Source organism: Coturnix japonica, chromosome 3 (genome assembly GCF_001577835.2).
Source record: "Coturnix japonica isolate 7356 chromosome 3, Coturnix japonica 2.1, whole genome shotgun sequence".
Taxonomy (NCBI): Eukaryota; Metazoa; Chordata; class Aves; order Galliformes; family Phasianidae; genus Coturnix; species Coturnix japonica.
The window spans coordinates 99528794-99549798 of NC_029518.1; the positions used below are offsets into that span (position 1 = coordinate 99528794).

The following is a 21005-nucleotide window of genomic DNA, read 5'->3' on the forward strand; positions in this document are numbered from 1 at the left end:
GTAGACACCTACATGTCAATGTAACCTCAAAATGAAAACTGAATTTTGGAAATGTCAAAATCCATTCACGTATCAAAGGTTTTCTGTTGCAGATTTTCTTTTTATAGCTTCAGATTGAGTAAAAAAGAAGCATTAGGGTTCTTCCTTTGTGGGCAGCGGCACCCACATATCTACAGGAAAAAAGATGAATAAATGAATGAGTGAATGAATGAATTGCAAAGCCCTCCGTTGCAAAATAATAGAAAAAAAAGTCCTCTTTTCAAAATATTGTACTTAACAACATAATGTAACTGGGATGCCAAGAGCAACAACTTCAACACTGAAATCTGGAAGTAAAGCTTCGAAGGCTGAAGTCCATTCATTATCAAGGTGCATGTAGTAGAGTAACACTGCCACAATTTGGCACTGATTACTTGACTGTGCTCTCAGAAGCTGCTGTGGATTCTCATGCCATAACATATATTGTGGGAGAAAATTACATCCTGACTGGTGGTTCTTTGGCTTCCTTAGGGTTCTTGAGTTTTCCTGACACTTTCTGAATTACATTCAATATTCATCAGAGATGCTGGCATCACATCATCTCTTTAGTCTCTTGCTTTAAAATACAATATAGGGTAACAAGGTTAACAATCACCTCACTAATATATTTCTTCAAATATTCAAACCAGCATTTAGACCTCCAACCTTGGGGTACGGCAAGAGTTAATGCCCAATTTAAGAAGGGTGTGATTAGTAGCTGAAGATTTTCTTGAGTTTCAGATTTTCAGATATAAAATTATTAGCTGATTATATGAGCTGACAGCTAACACATCTACAGTAAACAGAAAAAGACGGTATTTCCAGGCGGATGTAGGGTACGTGTTCCATTCCTAAGCTGTTTGATATGGTCTTTGCAAGGAGCGAGGACTCGATACCAGATGCTCTATGTTCTACAAGGTTTTTTCTGCAGATGTCTGCAGCCTGAGAAAGTCAACAGTGCTTTGAATAACGCTCCTAGTAAAAGCATCCTCTTGTCAGAGTCACTGTATGATATAGGATCTGAATCCCACACAAGTGGATGAACTGATGTTAAATAATACCATCTGACCATGGTAGGAAAAGTTCTTAGTAGGTCTGATAAAGCTGTGGAAATGGCTGTCAGCCCTGGGAAATAAAATCCAGCTCCCTGACAAAGACTCCCCATCCTTCCTTCATTTGATCAAGTGGAAAACCAAATGTAATGATTGCTTCCTAAGTTCCAGTTGCAAAGTTTCAACAGCACTGAACAGTGATACCTTTGGCCCTTATGCACGCTACCCAAAGAACAGGCTGGAAACAAGTGCTCAAGCTAGGAACATCTTGGGAATAAAACATATACACCTTAAGGTGGTTTTGATATTAGTAATTTATACCATTTTCTTGTGGCTTTTAATGCTGTTTCTTTTAGAATACCTGAAGTAAATCAATGTAAGTCTCTAGAATAGTAGATACAGATGACAAAGAACTCCTCGCAGCCTGTTGCTACCTGCACACATGGGTGAGAAGAGCTATGAGCCATAAATCCACCAAGTCAAGTGAGAATGTTTTTTTCTGTCAAAAATAAACTTGTGGCTCCCCACTTGATACAGATCTGCTGAAGTTACACAAATCAATTTCTAAAATTTACTCTCTATGCACAATCGGTATATTTTCTAGTGATAATATTGTGGTTTTGTCCCCCCTGATAATATAAATCTGGGTTTGGATGTACTCTGCCAACCCACAGTGACAACAAGGCCTGATTTTTGATATTCCAAAGTCAGCTAAATGTAAACCCCCAGCCTATTCAGAGGGTCAAATGCTGATCTGAATAATGTTAGCAAAGATTAAGCTCCACATGTTCAGCTCCATGAGGACTTAATGTTGAGCAGCTATCTGAAAAACTGATAGAGTTTTTTGTGAGCACCCAAATGAAAACAATCTCTTCTGATTCACTTTGTGAAAGTGTCTGATTGTGAAGGTATTGAGGCATGCAGGTATCAATCAAAGACAGTAGAGCAAAACAAAAAGAAAGGATGTAAGATTTAATGTCTGAGGGGCAAAAGATAGAAGTGACTCACAGAAAAGCCATCCTGCTCTCTTCCATAGAGTTAACTGCAGCAGATTATGTGATGGTTGGACAAGACCATCTTAGATTCCCAACCGGAATGATTCTATGGCTCTGTGATTTGCCCTGCTGCACTGTTAGGAATGCTGTGGGTCTGTTTTTAGCGGGTTGGGTGAGCATGCATCTCACTTTACAACATGTAGGGCTTAATTACATTACCAGCCCAACAGACATTTATGCTTAAATCTCAGTGCTTCTGATTCCGTCGCCGCTACCCATGTGTGAAGCTATCGCTGACTGCAGTTTTGCACAGCAGCCAGATCATATTCTTAAGGAAGAATACAGCAAGCAACATTCTAGATAAAATAAACCACAAGGCTGAGACAAAATGAAAGACAGAAAACCCTGTTCCCTGTACACATAAAAAGTCTATTCCAGGAAATACCAGCAGTTACAGATTGCACATAGTGCAGAAGCTGGAATGTCCTATTCCATGCTACCCAGATTTTTAAATGGTCTTTACAAATTTGATATGGTTTATCAATCATGTGTTTTATAAAAGCTCTCTTGTATTTCTACTCCACCTGCCATTTTAATTTCCTAAATGGGAAAATTCAGAATAAAATCACAGAACTGCAGAAAAATTTACAGTGGAAATAAAGCTTGGGATCTTTCCACTGATACCTGCTTCTACTCAGCTCCAAACAGGTCCGCTCAGTTCAACTGACTCAGGACCAGTTGAGCTTGGAAAATCTTCTAGTTGAAGATATTCTTCAAGTCTTTGAGTTCCTTGTGGTTTTTTTTTTGTGGTTTTTTTTTTCTTTTTTTTCTTTTTTTTTCCATTTTTGATCAGATTTTTTCTTCTAATTATTTATCTGTCCTAATTCTAGAAATCAAGATGAATGAAGAGCAGCTGAGGGACTGATGTTATTCAGTCTGGAGAAGAGAAGGCTCGGGAAAGATCTCTTGTCTCTCTACAACTACCTGATGAGAGGTTGATGGAAGGAAGGTATGGTGATAGGCCACAAAGAAAAGGCTTCAAGCTGCACCAAGAGAGGTTTAGGTAGGACACTGAGAATAATTTCTTCATGGAACAGGCTGCCCAGGGAAGTGGTGGAGTCCCCATCCCTAAGGTTGTTCAAGAGATGTGCAGACAGGGCATTTAGGAACATGATCTAGTGGTGAACTCAGCAGTGGTAGGTTGATGGTTGGATCTGATGGTCTTAAGGGTCTTTTCCAACTGAATCGATTCTTTTATTCTGCCCTTTGCTTCTCGTTGTCTCACCAGCAACAAAATCCTCCATTAGCTTTTTTTGCCTTCAGGCTGAACAAGCCCTTTTCTGTCAGCTTGTTATCATACGTCAGGTCCTGCAGCCCCCCAAACCTGCTGCTGACTCTCTGCCAGACTGCCTTCGGTTTGTCAAAGTCCTTCTTGTTCTTGGGAGCACGGAACTGGACACAGACTCCAGATGCAGTCTCACAAGTGCTGAAGAATAGGGAAGCATTATTTCCCTTGACCTGCTGGCTAACCTCTAGCTAGCACAGCCCAGTATGTGGCTAGCCCACAAGCTGTACATGTGCATGGGGTTACTGCATCCCCTATTTGTCTTTGTTGAACTCCACGAGGTTCCTGTCAGCTCATTTCTTTAGTCTGTCAACAAAGTCCTTCTGAATGGCAGGCCTGGTTTCCAGAGATCTGATTCAGTATTTACTCAACATGCCATGAATTACTGCTTTTATTTGGCTTATAAGATCCAACAGCTGATCATTTTTGAGTTTAATGCATAACGAGGAAGAAATTATTTGAGACAGTGCAATACAGCGAGAGGTCCTATGCTCTCTTTAATTCCATTCCTTTTAATTTACATGGAAATCTGTTAAAACTAAAGTCACATTAATAGACATACTTTGTATTCATCATCTGTTCTTTCAATACTAAAATTGCATCTGCTCTAAAAATCTTCCATAGGGTCGTATCTTAGCAATAGTCTAAATACCAGGTTGCAAGCGTGGTCCTATCAGAATGAACTCTGAAACCACACGTGCTAGTATGTCTAATATACCTCTTCATTAAATAGGAATAAATGCTGTTTTACTGACCTTAATCTTAGGCAACAGATTACATCATTTAGAATCCCTAATGATACCTAAACTTTACTGTCAGTGGAAGTGGGAAGGAGCCAAGTTTCTCCATGAGCCCCAGGCACCAATAGTAGCTGTCTGAGGAGGCTTAGGAAATAGTACCACTGCAGGACAACGAGACAAGCTCAGGGTGATTCTTTCCCTGAACTGCTAAACCAGAAGCTGATGATCTGTGGCTCAGGCACTGCTTTAACCAAATGCTGCGTTTTTATATTCAATAGCCTTTAGCAGATTTTCTTTTCCCCATTAAGTTGTGCAATTCAATACATTTGAGCTCATTTTCGTTATACTCAGCTGGAATGCAGCCTGAAAATGACTTCCAGTGCTCCACTATCCTGTCTGTAGGCTACAAGTTGTGGAGGGAGATGCTGTTATGACACCATTGCTTGCCCACCCTGTCAGCAGAGGATAAATGCCAAATTAAAAGAAAGGGATCCTTAGTAATTCTGCAGGAGGTATCAGCAGGGCTGACCCATATGCATGATTAAAAGTAGGTTTCAGATCCTGGCTGGAGGCTGACACTGGGATAAGCATTGTCATTCTTGGAGAAAATACACAGAATGAAAACAGGGGAAAAAAGGAGATTCTCTGTGCTGTACCTGCCATGTCCAGAAATAACAGATAAATTAACCTTTGGATAAATTATGGCACTATATGGCCATATATGGCACTACCACAGGTTGAGAGGAACACCTCAGACTTCTATGGATGAAGCAGGACAACATCCTTTCTCTGACACTGGTTTGTGGATGTTCTCACCTATCTGCTACCCACAGGATGGCTCTCAGAGACTTCCTTCTTCTGAAGTTGAAATAGAACACCATTAAAATCCCATAAACATCCTTCCTTTGTGCACAGAGCTTGTTCCCTTCTACAGAAGGCTTTTGTGGTATGAATCCTCAAAGGGAACAAGACAGATATCTGGGAGCCCTGACAGCAGCCAGCCAGCCACAACCCAGGCTGCTTCTGAGTTTTGTGAGCCCTGTGCAAAGTAGCCTAAAAAACAGATGTAAGAAACCAATTATTTCTAAGGAACTTTCTAAGGATTTTCTTCATCCCTGAGCGTGTTCAAGGCCAGGTTGGATGGGGCCCTGGGCAGCCTGGGCTGATATGAAATGTGGAGGTTGGTGGCCCTGCCTGTGTCGGGGAGTTGGAGCTTTGTGATCCCTGAGGTCCCTTCCAACCCATTCTATAAGGAACATGTATCTAGATATAAAAATTTACCACAAAAAGGCTCAGAGACCTGAAAAAAGTAAGTTGGAAATTCCTTCCACTTCCACCTTGGTGTGATTCTGTGAACCTCAGTAGTACAAACCATTATTACCACTGATTTGCTTTACTGCTCTGAAGCCTTACAGCAATTTCAGTCCTCTGCCACCAATGGGATCTTTGTCAGATTTCAACGTCACTCCTTGCTCCCAGTTCCCCCAAGTTTACCTAAACAATAACTGTGTTGTAAGCACCACTATATGGTGACGAGAGTACATGAGTAACAAACCCGTTAAATACAAGATCACAAATAAACATGGTATTAAAATACACTTAGAGAATGTTTCTTTAGTCTTACATTTGGCTCCTAATCAAATGCTCTGTGGAAACACTGTTTGTATGTATGTGTGTCTACCTTTAATTATAGATATAAATTATATATATATATATAAACTTTCCAAAACTTAAGTTAAAACATGGTCACTTGGACGTCAAAAATACAAAATACAACAGCCCAGAACCTTCCTCTTCCTACAAGAAAGCAAACAGTGGGAGAAAAATACACAAAGCTCTAAGAGACAGAACAGCAAACAACACCTTGCCCTCCCAGCACAACTGCCTAAGTTTGCAGTGTGAGCAACACTCACTAAAATGCTCTAAAACCAACAAAATTTTACCAGGATTGAAGACCGAAACAAACACTAAACTTCATGTAACCATAGCAATAAACCCCAAGGTGAGAAAATCCTAATCATCTAATGTTTGTAGCACTGCAAAAAGTCTATTGATATCATTGACTGTAAGAGAAATTCTTTTCCATATGGAAGCTTTTTCCAGCTCCGACAAGAATGACGTAGTATTTGCAGACATAGATAATATGGAGAAACAAGTTCTGTTTACCTTCTGTTTACTTATAACCAATCCAACCATTCCCAAAGACAAACTGCATTTTCCCGGTGTTCCAAACGTTCCTGAGCAGTGTGTAATCACAGACACCATTAAAACCAGCAAGCTTATTTTTGCACTGGATAATGGTCACCAATGCTTTAATGTCCAGACAGCTAATTTACATTCGAGACGCTGCTAGTTTAACTAGCTTTGCACTCACTTGGAAACATTGGATTGATACAGAGAAATGAATCCCCCCTCTATTTGGATTCCTAACTTCATGAAATCTCTTTTGCCAAAATGAAAAAAAAACAAACCCATTGCTCAGAGAATTAACGTGCTTTTTTTCTTGGTTGATGTTCCACACACTCTCGTTTAAATCTTAGCATTTATCTACACCAATAGAAGAAGGGGGTCTATAGGGAGCTGGTGTTGACCTTGCTGTCTAGTAGATCTCTACAATACAATGCTCTTTTCTTCCTATCAAGTTCAGGCTGCATGCTCAGAACTTCCCTCTCCATAAAGGACCACCCTGAATGCAACAGAACTCTTCCTGACACCCAATGAAACTCCTGTAAATGTGACTTCAATGGTTTTGAACAACAGCAAACAAACCAAAAGCATTTATCTCTCAACAAAAAAAGGAACCTCCCCTGGTTTGCTTCTCTTAATTCTGAGCACAACAGCAGGCCTAAACACCTGTGCAGTGCAGTGAAATTCAGCCCAACTTGTAGCAGCAGCTTAAGGGAGAAGGAAATCCTGGTTTCTTCCAACACTGTCTTGAAATCCATTGTCCAATGGCATAAAATTCTCTCCTCTTATCTGAGTACTCCACCGAGTCACTTCTCAAATCCAAAACAACTCCTCTTATTTGGCCCAGACACACAGGTGTACAATTGGCTTACAATTAACGCTGCAACTGTCTATTCCATATAAGAACGCTTCTAGCAACATAAGGCCTTTAAAGGAATGATTTGTCCATCTGTGTTCTGCCAATGGGATCCATTAGTCCAATTTGTGACCGTGTTGGGTAAAGAACAAGGACACTAATTTCTTACTCCCTTTTTTTTAAAAAAAAAAAAAAAAATTTAGTCTTAAAATGTAAGGCTGTGACTTAGGATGGTGTAAATGATGTGGCAGGTGCAAGCTGTAATTCTGTATGCAAACCAGTATTCTTAAAGACAGCATTGGGGCACATCGTCAGTTGGCATGATGGTGATGGGTTGGCGGTTGGACTAGATGATCTTAGAGGTCTTTTCCAGCCTTAATGATTCAAAGACTCTACTCTGTAAGCATATATACTTCATACAATCACAGAATGGCCTGAGTTGAAAAGAACTCCAAAGATCATCTAGTTTCAACCTCCTTGACGTAGGCAGGGTCGCCAACCACCAGACCAGGCTGCCCAGAGCCGTGCCTTTTCCCATCCCCAGAATGCAAGCCTTCTCTTCTAATACTTCTCTTTCATCTTCTACTGACAAAACCTGGCCAGGACAAAACAGAACAGACACCCACAACTCAGAAGATCCCTTCTGAGTATACTTTATATATATTGTATTAACTGCTTCCCTTCTGAGTATATCCAGCAGAGCCCCAAGAGCTATGGAGCCCACTGTGATGAAGACACAAGTATCTGTTCAGTAGAGCACCTCTCTAGACTGCACTATGCGTCCTCCAATGACGGCAGTGGGAGATGAGACAACTAGCTGATATGCAAACACCAAAAACAAATTGGAACATTTTCATCTGCAGCTAAAACTTACCCCAGGGAAAATTCTTTCATAGACTGTAGCTGTTAAAATCTAAGGAGGCTGACTGCATATAAACTGTGATTCTAAAAATTAAGGAGGTAGATTTAGGCACAATTCTGTAAGATAAAAGTCAACCCCTTAACCAAACATCAGATTCTGTCCCAAAATAGAGTTTCTGTCAAGAATAATGTGAAATCAGTAAAAATAATCATTTCTGAAGAAGCAGAACAAGAAGTTTATCATCAGAAAATTACATATCAAGAAAGATGTGCTATGAGAAACAGTGATCTCATGCTTAGCAACATAAAACTTATTAGTTTGTCTTCCGACATGCAGTTTCTATTAAGTGTGTGTTGTTTGTACAACAGCACTAATCTTTCCATATGGGCTTTAAATCAAATTCCAGTTTGTTATTGATACACCCTGCATGAACAGATACTCCCTAAAGAGTAATGACCGCACACAGCACTTACACTGGCATAATTTTTGTCAGTGAAATGAGTGCTGTAGTATTAGAAGGCCTCAAAGCTCTTTTCAAATCACTTCCTGCTTATTTTCTTTGTACATCTTTTCCAAATTAGTACAATGAATTTGAGTCATTCAACACCATCTTTTGGACCCCTGCTGAGCATAAGAACTCATGTTGGGTGTTTGTTTTTTTTCCCCGTTGAATTATGCCACCAAGCTTGAGTTGTCTCAACTGCAAAATACCAGGTCCTCATCCCAGCTCCAAGGCAGCAGTGGAGCACCCTGTATCCTGCTCCTGAACCTTCCAGAACGGCACATTACAACCACACAATGCCAAGATCTTCTGCCCCAGGCTAACTTCTAAACTGTACCCAGGATTCCCTTGGGACAGTGCTTGGGTCAAAGTGTGAAATATGGAATAAGTTTTTTATATTCCAGTACGAGTGGATCTTCTTGGTCCCTGTCTAATTTACTACCATAGATTTAAAAAAAAATCACAGAATTATGGAATCCTTATGGTTCAGAAAGTCCAACTGTCCACCTACTACCAGTATTGCCCACTGTGTCAGTAGGAAAAGGATTCAGTTGAGGCCTGTATAACTTTTTGTTGGCTAACTCGATGCCCACAGCTTAATGCTGCGTGGAAGTTTCGCCATTAATTGCCTTCCCCATTTCAGCTAATTCTCTGCCACATGAGCTAACTGGATGTGGAGTCAGTTTTCACAGCTGTCAGGGTTTTACACAACTTTCCATGCTGCAGAGCTACAAACTATTCTTTTATTGAATTAAATACTTAATTGTGCTCATAAATGTGGAGAGAATAAACCCTCCCTGCTAAGAAAAAGGAATAGATACTGATTTGTAAACTTGGAACTTCCTTGTCCTCAGTTTTGTAATAACACTGAAACTTTTCTGATTATCAGATTTGTTGTTACTGGTGCTGTGGAGATTTTGAATCACAGCTGATGTCTGGGGCTCTGAAAGACACAAACAAGTAATCGACTTTCCTTAATTCAATACAAAAATTAAGGAGAGAATCATAGAATCATAAAGGCTGAAATAGATCTCCCCAAGCCCAACCCCACCCCCACAATGGCTCTGACCATGTCCCTCAGTGCCACATCTCCACAGTTCTGGAACACCTCCAGTGACTCCATCACTTCCCTGGGCCAATAAACACATAAATACCAAATCTACAAAGTCGACATCATAGAAATAACTATGATTGAAACAGAGTGGATGTCCAGAGTATTATTTTTTACACCCCAAGGTGCATTTGGGTGTATTTAAGTGCCTTCTATAGGCACAAATTAATCATACCTAACACAGATGAAATTCAAATGGAGCCATTTAACTTCACTTGGACAAGGGACACATTTCAAACACACCTAATCTTTATTGCCATGTATTGTACAATGCACATAGTGTACCCCATTTCTGTCCACTGGATACAGATTTCTCATAAACAGATATATAATTATTGAGCAGGATTGCAAAGATCACATCCACAATGAACTTACAACAGTAGCATGTAGATGTAGTTTTTAAATACCTGAATTGTTTCTGATGTTTCTCTACTGTTTATTCAAATTTGCAATGTACTGTGAAAACATTACGGTAGCTACTGCAACTAAATTACTGCCATCTAACATCTGAGTGTTGGAAATATATCCCAAAACTAGCACTCAGAGGGACAGATGAATGGTGTTTCCTTTAATCCCAGGGGAACAAAACTGAAATGGAGTATTCACAGTGTGATGCTCCAAGCAGCCCTTTGGACGCCAGTTCAGATTTCTGAAGGGAATTTGTTTTTTCCTGGTGGGGGAGGCACTGGCACCATAAAACAAATGATTAAAAAATGGACTTTTAGAGACTGAGAAAGAAGCCCTCTTTGCCATTAAGTTGACTGAAATTTTAAAAGACCTCTGCTTGGTTTCAATAACAGGACATTGTAAATTCGATCAAGGCTCTCATACAAACATTCAGCAGCACTGGAGCTACCATTCACAAAATGCTGCCAAACCTGCAGCAAGTTTTATATGGACAGGTCCTCTGAGAGGTTCAGAGCAGAAATACAAGGGCACAAACAGCCACACCTGCACCTCGACCCAAACTGCAAAATAAGGAAAAATGGTAGAATCATAGAATTGCTCAGGTTGGAAAAGACCTTAAAGATCATCAAGTCCAACCCCAACCCAACCATCCTACCCTAACTAACAGCCCTCTGCCCAATCATGGCCCTGAGCACCACATCCAAAGGGTTGTTAAACACATCAGGGATGGTGACTCAACCACCTCCCTGGGCAGCCCATTTCAAAATGCAAAGATCTTACTGAACATCCACCTTCCCCCTGATCTGTTCCAAACTGAAGCAGCTTGAGACTAACCAGTACAATAAGAAACTGACATTCTGTGCACTGTCACTCGTCACAGAGGCGGCTTCTATGATCTCCATGTGCACAGTTCAACTATACGAAAAAGAACATTTTATTTCATCTACATCTGTTCTTACCGGGAGGAGCAGCACATCACTTCTGTTTTACTGCTATTTTAGGAGGGCAAACTTCTTATGGTTTTGGAGCAGGACAGCAGTGCTTTACAACTTCTGTTGTGGTTTGTTTTTTTTGGTACAGTTGGCTGATTTGCTACTATTCATTGCTATTACTGCTATTATCATCTGATCAAAATGCATTGACAACATAATCACGCATTACGGAAAAGTAATGTGCATTTTGTTTTTAATTCCCGCCCTTCACTTTTAAGACAAATGGACTGTCTTTTGCTTATTGATTTATTACTCTCAGTAATGGTCTGTGCTTCAGACTGAAGCTATAGGATGCATCAGTAAGATCTACATCCAGTCATAAAGGAATGTCCTTTCCTTGTAATGTGACAGCATAACGAGATGTTTTTCAGGCAAAACTGTAGACCTATTTCCACCTTTTTTACTGTTTGAAAGTAGCTTGGGGCTTTGCTTACTCCTCTGTGGTACAAACAGAACAGACCTCACAGAACAGCAAGTGTTCTCATGAAGTTTTAGATCTAATTCCATAAAATTTGTTTAAAAAAAAAAAAGTATAAATAATATTTGCTTTTTGTCTCATAACTGAAACCATACTGCTAAACAATAATATCCTGTTTAGCCCACAATGACATCATAAATACATGTTTATCATATGCTTGGGACAACTTGGCATGATTTTGGCCCAAGGCAACATGTAACTGAAATCACTTGCAGTTGTCCAAACTAAGACAATCACTCATGTCTGAGGTAATTGATACCTAAAAGGACCATTGCCTTTAGATCACAGCTCATGGGTCAAGTGTACTAATTCCTTAAAGAACCCTCTTAGAATTTTTAAGTGCCTACTGGATTTCCTCCCAAACTTAGCATGGATTGAATATAACTGACTGCACAAAGAAAACATGATGCACTCCATTAACCCATCCACTGACAACACAGGAAACCAAATAAATCCCATTGAACAGCTTGTGTTGGAAGAGATCTCAAAGATCACCAAGCTCCAACCCCTTTTGCAGGCAAATTGGATTTCCTCCCAAACTCTACATGAAGCACTAGATCAGGCTGCCCAGGGCCCATCCAGCATCACCTTGAACACCTCCAGGACACGGAATGCACCACCTCTCTGGGCAGCCTGTTCCAGCAACTACCCACCCTCTCAGTGTAGAACTGTTCTTATAGGACTGGATCACACTTCCCACTGTGATTTATTTCTACCCGCCCGAAAGTGATAACAAAACCCAAAAGAAAAGAAAAGCTGAACTTTTGGAGTAGCATGTCTCAACCAATGTTTCGTGCTTTGTCACTGAAAAATGAATAAGAAAGAAAATCCATAGTACTGACTTCATACCTGTGTATAATTTATGTTTCTATCCCAAAGTAAGTAGACCTTGATTTTTGATTTATTTATTTTTAAACATGGAAACATATTATTCATGAAATGTAATAAAGTGAAGCAGTAAAAAGAATTATTTTCAATACATGTATCCTACAGATCGTGAATAGTCAAGGGATGAAAACCAAGATGAGCCATCAGCTGAAAGAGAAGTATTTGACTGCAGGCAAACAGAAAGTTAGACATGACCCTGTCTGGCACAAGGAATTTCATACTTCTAGTCACTTGTCCAGTTTTTTAGGCTTCAAAGAAAATAAAGGTTGTACTGGAATAATAGAAGAGAACCTAAAAAAGAGCAGAAAGTCAGTCCCATAGCAGTAATTCCAAGCTGGGCTGTTATCTATTTCTGTGCATATGAGCTCAAAGGATACGCTTGCATTTCTACAAAACAACATTTTACATCAATACATTTGTACAAAAGTAAATAGAAGAAACATCAGTTTCTAAAACACAAATAGTGGCTGGGAAGAGCTGCTCCACAGCACTGACTCTCAGCTGTGGATACATGGGACTTGTTCCCAATCCAGTTCTTAGGGAGAATGGATTCTTGATTAGATTTTTAGTAACTGTAATGGAGAGAAGGAAAGGGAAACATGACTGGGCAAGCCCCAGAAAGAGCAGGATAAAAATCAGGTTGTTTCTTCCATAGAATTTTCCACGAAACCTTAAAGTGAAATAGGCAAATATTAAACAGACAAATATTACTGAATGCATCAGCCACCTCATCATAGGAAACATAATCAAACCAAAGTACCCAGCTCCGGTAATGAAAGGGCATAAAAAGCACTCTAAAAATAGCAGCTTTCCAACAGCCACGAATCCTACACCTCTGACTAAAAAAATATGGAAATTGTGTGCAATTGTGAGCAGACACCCTGCACAATTTTGCCCTTGACTAGTTGCCCACACAAGGCATGAGCAAGAAATGGGCAAGAAAAGGGGTTATGGAGCATTCTCCATATCCACTATCGACAGAATTAGCTCGTTCTGGGTGGAAAGGAAATTTAGCTATGGGGACGCAAGCCAATCATTGCCATTTGCCTTCAGAGCCTGAAAACTGGCCCTGGCCCTGATATAGCCTGTGGCTCTTTAAAATAGTTCGGAGTAAGTGATATTCAAGAAAATGCTCATTTACTAGTGAAAACATAGGGATCCAGAAAGGGACAGGCTCTTTATCAGTGTATGTTGTGATAGAACAAGGACAAATGCTCTCAAGAAAAAGTCTTTTACAGTGAGGGCGGTGAGGCACTTGCACAGGTTGCCCAGAGATGTGGTTGATGCTCCATCCAACTTTCAAGACAAGGTTGGATCAGGCCCTGGCCAACCTGATCTAGCTGTGGTGTCCCTGTGCATTGCAGGGGAGTTGGACTGGATGGTCCTTAAAGGTCCCTTCCAACAATAAGGATTCTATCATAAGGCCAACATGGCAACTTGCTCACACACAGGTCTTGTGGTCATATTGCTGGGACTCGGTGAAACCAAGCAAAACTAACATCAAAACCACCGTTTCAGAAACTCCCATGCTAATGCTGCTAGAATTCTTGATCCCAGGTTAGCTTCTTAAGAGTAATATGGTTCTGCATTCTGTAATGTAGTCATATGTTTTTCAGATAGATAAGGTGAGAAGAGCATGCCATGAAGTGTGTATGCACAGAATTGTTTTCATTTTTTATGAAAGCTGTGTTATATGAAAAGAATCCTCAGTTGCCATTTAAGCATAATTTTCCAATGAGAGAAAGAATGAAAAATAGAAAAAAAATGGAAAAAAATGTCTGTGAAATGTTTTTAAATTGAATCTGCTTTCTATGGGAAGGAAATACAAATACATGGCAGACAGAAAGATCCATAACTACACTTTCATAATCTTCCCTCCCAGCATGTGTGCTTAGGTATCAGCAAACATTTGAAGGAATAGGAAAAATATGGAAGTAAGATTCCTTTTGACCATCTGGGCAAAAGGAATAAACACGTAACAGCGATACAATATGCAACACGAGAAAGGCAGCAGAACAGCATGATGTATGAAATATTTCACAGTTTTCTCTGCAGGAGATGGATATCAGTAAAACATAAGAATTACCTCCATTCGCTCTTGCTTGACATCATCAATTTCATCATCTTCAAACATGGCCAGGAGCTCTCCTGTCTGGTCAATGGAGTTGAGAAAATCTTGAGCAAGCTTCTGCCGTTTGTTGGTGTTGTTGCTGCTGAACTTGTCTACACAAAGATAAGAAACGAAGAGCAAACATAAATTTGGCTACTCCAAACATCAAATTATATCCCTAGAAGGTATCTAATTTTTTAGAATCAGATGCACTGTGCAGGTTGTTCTTTCTGCCCTGATACAAGTAGAGCAACCCAGCCATGGTGATGTCCTGCTTTGTTGCAGAAGCACTGTAATATAAAGTCCCCTTTAATGTTCATTAGTACAACCTAATCTTTTTAGCAATCTAGAAGAATCTAGTCCACCAGGTATTGTTATTTCTCACTAAAGAACCCACAGTGCTATGTGAGCTGTATGAAAGCTCACTTGTATGACATACCACGTAGGAGTAACACTTTTTCTCATATGAACACAGAACATCAGAACACCGAAATTACCTAAAATCTAAAGTGAACCTTCACACAAGCATTAAGAAGCAGCTCCCAGGTGATGGGCCACTGCTCAACATAAAGCCTAGTGAACCCCGGGCAAGGTGGTCATTGGGCTAGGCAGAACAATGGCTACAAATACATAAGACTCAAGAAACAAAACTAATGGCTTCAAGTTACCACAGCTTTCCAGAGAATGAAATCTCCAACACCAAGATGAAGTGTGTTTAGGAAGTATTTCTTGAGCATCTAAATGATTTAGGAAAAGTCAAATGAGTTGACCAGACCTTATCCATGCCTTGACCAAGTTAAAGCACGAGGAGGAGGACCTAACATCAGTGTGGATGCTCAGAGGAACTAAACACAAAGAATTCGTGGTGAGGGGATAAAAATATCCAAGGCTCTGAGAAAGGAAATAAGTTAAACACAAAAGTGTTGTATGGAAATTGCTGGATACACCAATAAAAATACAGCAAGGTTTTGCTCTACTGGTGTAAATCTACACCACCAAATGCAATGAGACTAATTAGTGCTTTTCTCAATTCAAAGCGTTTGGCTTTTAAATGCGCTGCTGATAAAAAACTGCCATGTCTTTATGGAATGGAAAAACGAAAGTGTTTCCCATTCCTGAAATGACAGATTCAAAGTACAAAATGCTAAACGGCACCGAAATAAGGCCAAGTCATATATCAGTATTAAATGACTTCAGATTATGGTATTTTTTGTAAAGCATGTCAAAACCTTTTGGTAATTAGCTAACAAATGTCCATTCAGCTGACAGTCTCCCCTGCACATGGTAGCTGACACATTTAAATTACACATGCTGAAATCAATTAGCCCTTTAATCAGCACCAGTTTCTTAGCTTCAACAGAGTTACATTAAGCACTGTTACTTATCATTCGGATGGTAGATGGAAAATCTTAACTTTGAAGTAATGTAAATGGAAAAGCAGCAATTTAAAACCGAGTTACTACATCTGAAACTGTAATTGTTGCTTGAATAAGTATTAGAGAAGACATTAATACTTTGCAGTGAGCTGTTCTGGGCATTTATAAAATAACAAACACCTCCCAAATTAAGGAAAGCTTTTCTACCTTCGATGAGGTCATCTTCTTCTATGCCCTTCACAATTTTAGATTTGTAGTCTCGAAAAAACATGTACTTAAGCAGCCTCCTAAGCTTCTTCTGTGAGAAAAACATACATTGATATTAGCATTGCATAGAATTGTTCTTATTTAGACTAACATTATGACACACGAATACACAGACTGTACAGCATCACATATAACACAAACCATAGCATCTCAGAATCATTTGAGTTGGAAGGGACCTTCAAAGGTCATCTAGTCCATCTCTCCTGCAATGAACAGGGACATTCTGTTGTGAGAATAAATATAATTTTTACAATGTTCAGAATTCCCAGTTCTGAAGAAAATCCACATATAGCAAGCATGTCAAGGTATTTATATGAGCAGCTTGGTACTTTGTTTGCCCACTATGAGACAGCAACGGGTTTCACCCTCAGAAAGGAAAAAATCAGGCTTCAGTAGGGCGCTCCAAAATCCTTGCTTTGTTTGGGAATTCATATCTAGACATGCGTAATTCCATGAACTTTCATGTTCATATCAACCACTGTTTCCATTATACCATCACTGGGCACATCAGATAAAGTAACTGCACTTGGTTTCCAAGCTTTACGGTTGTATTTCTTTCTATATGTTTTTAGTCATTGGGTTTCTTCCACCAAGTAAGAAAAGAAAAACAGAGAAAGGGAGGCAAGAGAATAAGGAATTAGATAAAAATGAATATTAAGAATTTTTGAATAATTCTGAAATTGGAAGAGATAAAATGACTTTAATGTTCTTATGGAAAACAAGGGTTTTTTTAATTATTGACACGGTCTACTTAGTTCACACAGAAAGCACATCATATCGCAATCTGAAGATTTTGGTGAGATGAAAATACAGGAAGAATATTAAAATAAAAAAGAAACATTAAAAATGATAACATTGTTAAATATCACACTTGCCTCTGTGTTTTCCATAAATAGAAGGAAATAAGAGTAATTGTTTTTAATAGAAATCAAAGGAATATGAAGAATAAGAATCACAGGATGGTTTGGGTTGGAAGAGACCTTTAAGATTGTGGAGTTCCAACCCCCTGCTAAAGGCAGGGACACTGCACAAGACGAGGTAAGGATCCTTTATATTACAAACAATTAAAAAATTGCTGTGAGTTGTAATGTTTAGTACTCACCCTAAATACTAGTGAAAAAAATCTATTCATAATTGAAATCACTGGAGGAAATAAGAGTTTATTAAAACGTCACATAATTATTGCTCAACATGTAATACAGCTGCAGTACAGCTACACCTTCCAACAAAGCTATTCATGTGTTTTGAGGAGCAAATACTTTATACATGATAAGGAGCCTGCTGTGCAAAACAAGACCATTCTGTGTCATTACCATACCTTGTCTTTGCGCATTAGGAACAGGAGGTCCTCAGCAGAGATAACTCGAGCTCCTCTCAGCTGAGAAACTTCAGCTGCTTGCTGCAACTAAAATAAACAAACACATTAGGATGGCTGCATCTGTGTTAAAAATATATGTATACCAGGTTTTTCGTATACGTTCGGATAATATTTTGCATGGTAGTATATAGCTAAATACCAGCTATGCACTTCACAAGCTGAGACTCTTAAAGGTGTCACTCACTCCACTTGTTAGGCAAAAAGGGAATAACAATTCTATGAGAAGACTGTAAAACTCATGATGAATCTCAAGGATTCTATTTAAAATGATTGCTTTTGAAAAGCACTGCATTGCTTTTTCCTTTTCTCCCTCAAACCACATTTGCCCCGAGAATGAACACAGATTTCACTCGGGCAATGTAAAAATGCCAAATTCTTGCCATAGCGCTTTATCTGGAACTGTGGAAGAATAGAATATTCCTCTCACAATTTCTTTTAGATTAACATATACAAATTTCAAACAGTTTATGGAAGTATTTTTGGGAAGAAACTCAGTCTCACTCAACTTATCATTAATGGAAACCATACCCATGTGAAGACATTTTTGGTATACTCATGATGCAGCCAAAGGAACAAACCTCTATCATGAAGGCCGCAGTTGGCCATGCCTATGAAGGCCCCAAATCCCTGAAATGGTGCTAGAAAGGGCAAAAAATCTCTTTGGAATTGACTATGGACATCAGCCTTGGACTGTGCCGTCAGTCAGCATAGAGCTGGTGATTTAGAAGCCACTAAACAGGCACACATCACATCAGCACAGCCCAAAAACACACCAGCTGATGCTCATCAAACTACGAGGCTAAGGAGGCCCAAAGCCAAAAGAGGAGCCCATGGGATTCTCTCCTTCTTTGCTCATCTTTGTGGCTGCCTGGAGACAGTGATGTAGAGGAGGTGGCATAGACAGGATGCCTGACACCATGGAATATGATATTTCCTTCAGATCTAAAAGAAGTGTCCAAAAGGCTGGGTGTAGTCATTTATTGGCTCTTGCTCTTGTTTGCTAATTGATAGATGGACTGACTGTGAGGCCAGAACAAAAGCTAGCAAAACGAGACATCTTACATCCCTGATATTACAACTCGTACACACCTGTAACATGATCAGTAAACAAAAATTTCATTTATTTTACGATATCCTCATATTCTTCTTTCAGAAATGCATGAATGCACCTGAGAATAATTTAAAGAAATCCTATCCTTCTTACTCACACTAGCAGTGGTTTCAGTCAGTATCACTGCCTGAATAAGTATATTATTAATCCGAGCTCCCATGCTGCTATGACTTGAAATAGGTCTATTCAGAAGTTAAAAAGATCAACAAAAACAGTAGCTGTTTCTCATATCCAAAGGGGGAGAGGGGGGAAAAGATTTTATTTTATTATTTTATTTTTTGGAATGGGCTCAGTGGGCAAAAAAATCAGTCCATAAATCTTAATACTGTACTGCATTAATTTTTTTCCATGGTAATCGCAAACATGCAAAATGTGAAGTGTATCTAGTCTGCACAACACAAAACATACTGCATGAAGAGTTTCAGATTTTCCCCTTGAAACACTGCTGGCCCTTGCAGTTACAAAGACCAGAGAGATTTCAGGAATTCAGAAGTCACAGTAATATAATCTTACTTGAAACTCGCTTGAAAAATGTAAGAATGTGAAAAATGATATTTCTATTTTTTTGGCATGAGCGAAACTGTTTCTTATTCTGATTAGTTTGAGGGCACACAGGCTGCTTATATTTCTAACATGAAATAGAAATGGATAAAAAATAAAGTTACCAAGAATGAGCCAATATTCATCCCTGGTGTAAATCTATTGCAGCTTATGGATTTATGCCAAGGCTAACTTTGGTCCCACCAAGCTTAAAAGTGCTGCAAACCTTGACCTTAGCATGGCCATGACACGACGCAGCTCCATCCCATGTCATATAAAACAATGGCCAAAATAGGTGGCTCAGTTTCTCTAATGCATGTAGGACTACAACTGTTAGACATTTTCTTATTACAAAATTCAAATAGGTTAATGTCCCCACGTAGCTGAAATGACTCATTTTTTCCAAATGATAAATACTTGACAATGTCATTTACAGCAAAGATCGTGTGCGAGCTACTTACAGGAATTCCCAGTGAAGTAAGGGGGATTAAGGACAGGAGGCCAAATTCACGTCCCATTTGCATCTAAGTAAATCCTGAATAACGCTGTTTATTTTAATGGAGTTATTCTGGGCTAAACACGAGATCAAAATCTGGAATAACATTCTCAGTTTCTACCAAAACAATGAAAACTTTATTCTCATGTTACCTCGATTTTTGCATCTATTTTATTTTAAGTAATGAACCCACAGCATTTAATTTCTTTGGCTTAAAGAAAGCAAAATAGGAAAATAATTACTTCCCGTACCGTTATAAAATATGGATTATTTATCCAAACAGACCATAATGAGTTCTGCATTGGTACACATATTTACCTGGGAAACCAGGATATGCTCAGGTAAATATGTATCCAGGCCATCAAAAAAAAATTACGTACCACACAGTCCAGATGGGGGAGAAGATGTATTTATAGTTTTAGCACACACAGAACTGACTCATTCAAACCACAACACGAGTGCTTTGCTATAATTAGCGTTGTAACGAGCTGTCTGATTTGACTGTCCCAAAGTTGCCATTAATACGCAGTAAGCCCTGTCTCCTTAATTTCCGGAGCTGATGGCCTTGTTGAGCCACCACAGCGGCCATGCTATGTGATGACGGTGGTTTCAGGAAGCCATACTGAAGAAGTGATCCATCTTTGAGCACTTGAGCATCCATCATGGCAGAAATGCAGTTTTCAGCGACACAACCTCCAAATCCATTGGTCTTCTGCCTTCCACCACAGCGGGTCTCCTGCCAAGGACCTCACAATGCATGCACTACAAGGCTAGTCACAACCTTCCCCATCTTCTCCTACAATCGCCCTTCTGGAACAGCAATGTCAGAGACGCTGCAAGAAGTTCCAGCAGTATCCCTTCTTCAAGATTCAGGTCTGCTCAGCACCAGACACAGAGCTCAGAGCAGCAGCACATCCACCACACTGCATTATAATGTTGTTAATGATCACAGTTATTTAGTCACCACTGGAAAGCATTTTATTCCAGATTATCTTTAAGAACAGTCAGCAATCCGAATCACTTTGCTTCTTGAAGAAAATCAGGCCCCAGTGCCAGCAAAGAGTATTTGAGCCCTCGGAGTCTGAATTTATTTTTTATTACAGCCGAATTATGAACCCCCTAAAAGTGAAGTTTAAATAACGGAAGCGTTGAAATGACTTTCACTATAGGAGCGCAAATAGCTCTGTTAATAATTAGGAGTTTATGAAAAATAAGTGTAATTTACAATTTTTCACGTTACAAAGAAAGCAGTATATACAGTAACCGTATTTTAAAGTCTAAGAAGAAATGGCT

General features: G+C 39.4%; 1 protein-coding gene across 4 annotated transcripts in view; it reads right to left on the reverse strand.

Annotated features, from left to right (window-relative positions):
* Window positions 1-21005, reverse strand: part of SUPT3H (SPT3 homolog, SAGA and STAGA complex component) — a 235133-nt gene that overhangs the window by 64898 nt on the left and 149230 nt on the right. For all 4 annotated transcript variants that reach the window (XM_015859909.2, XM_032443555.1, XM_032443554.1 and 1 more), the window contains 3 exons: window positions 17506-17592; window positions 16128-16218; window positions 14521-14657 (listed from right to left, as the gene is read on the reverse strand). In XM_015859909.2, coding sequence (XP_015715395.1) covers window positions 14521-14657; window positions 16128-16218; window positions 17506-17592 — 315 coding nt within the window. The remainder of the gene's footprint in view (window positions 1-14520; window positions 14658-16127; window positions 16219-17505; window positions 17593-21005) is intronic.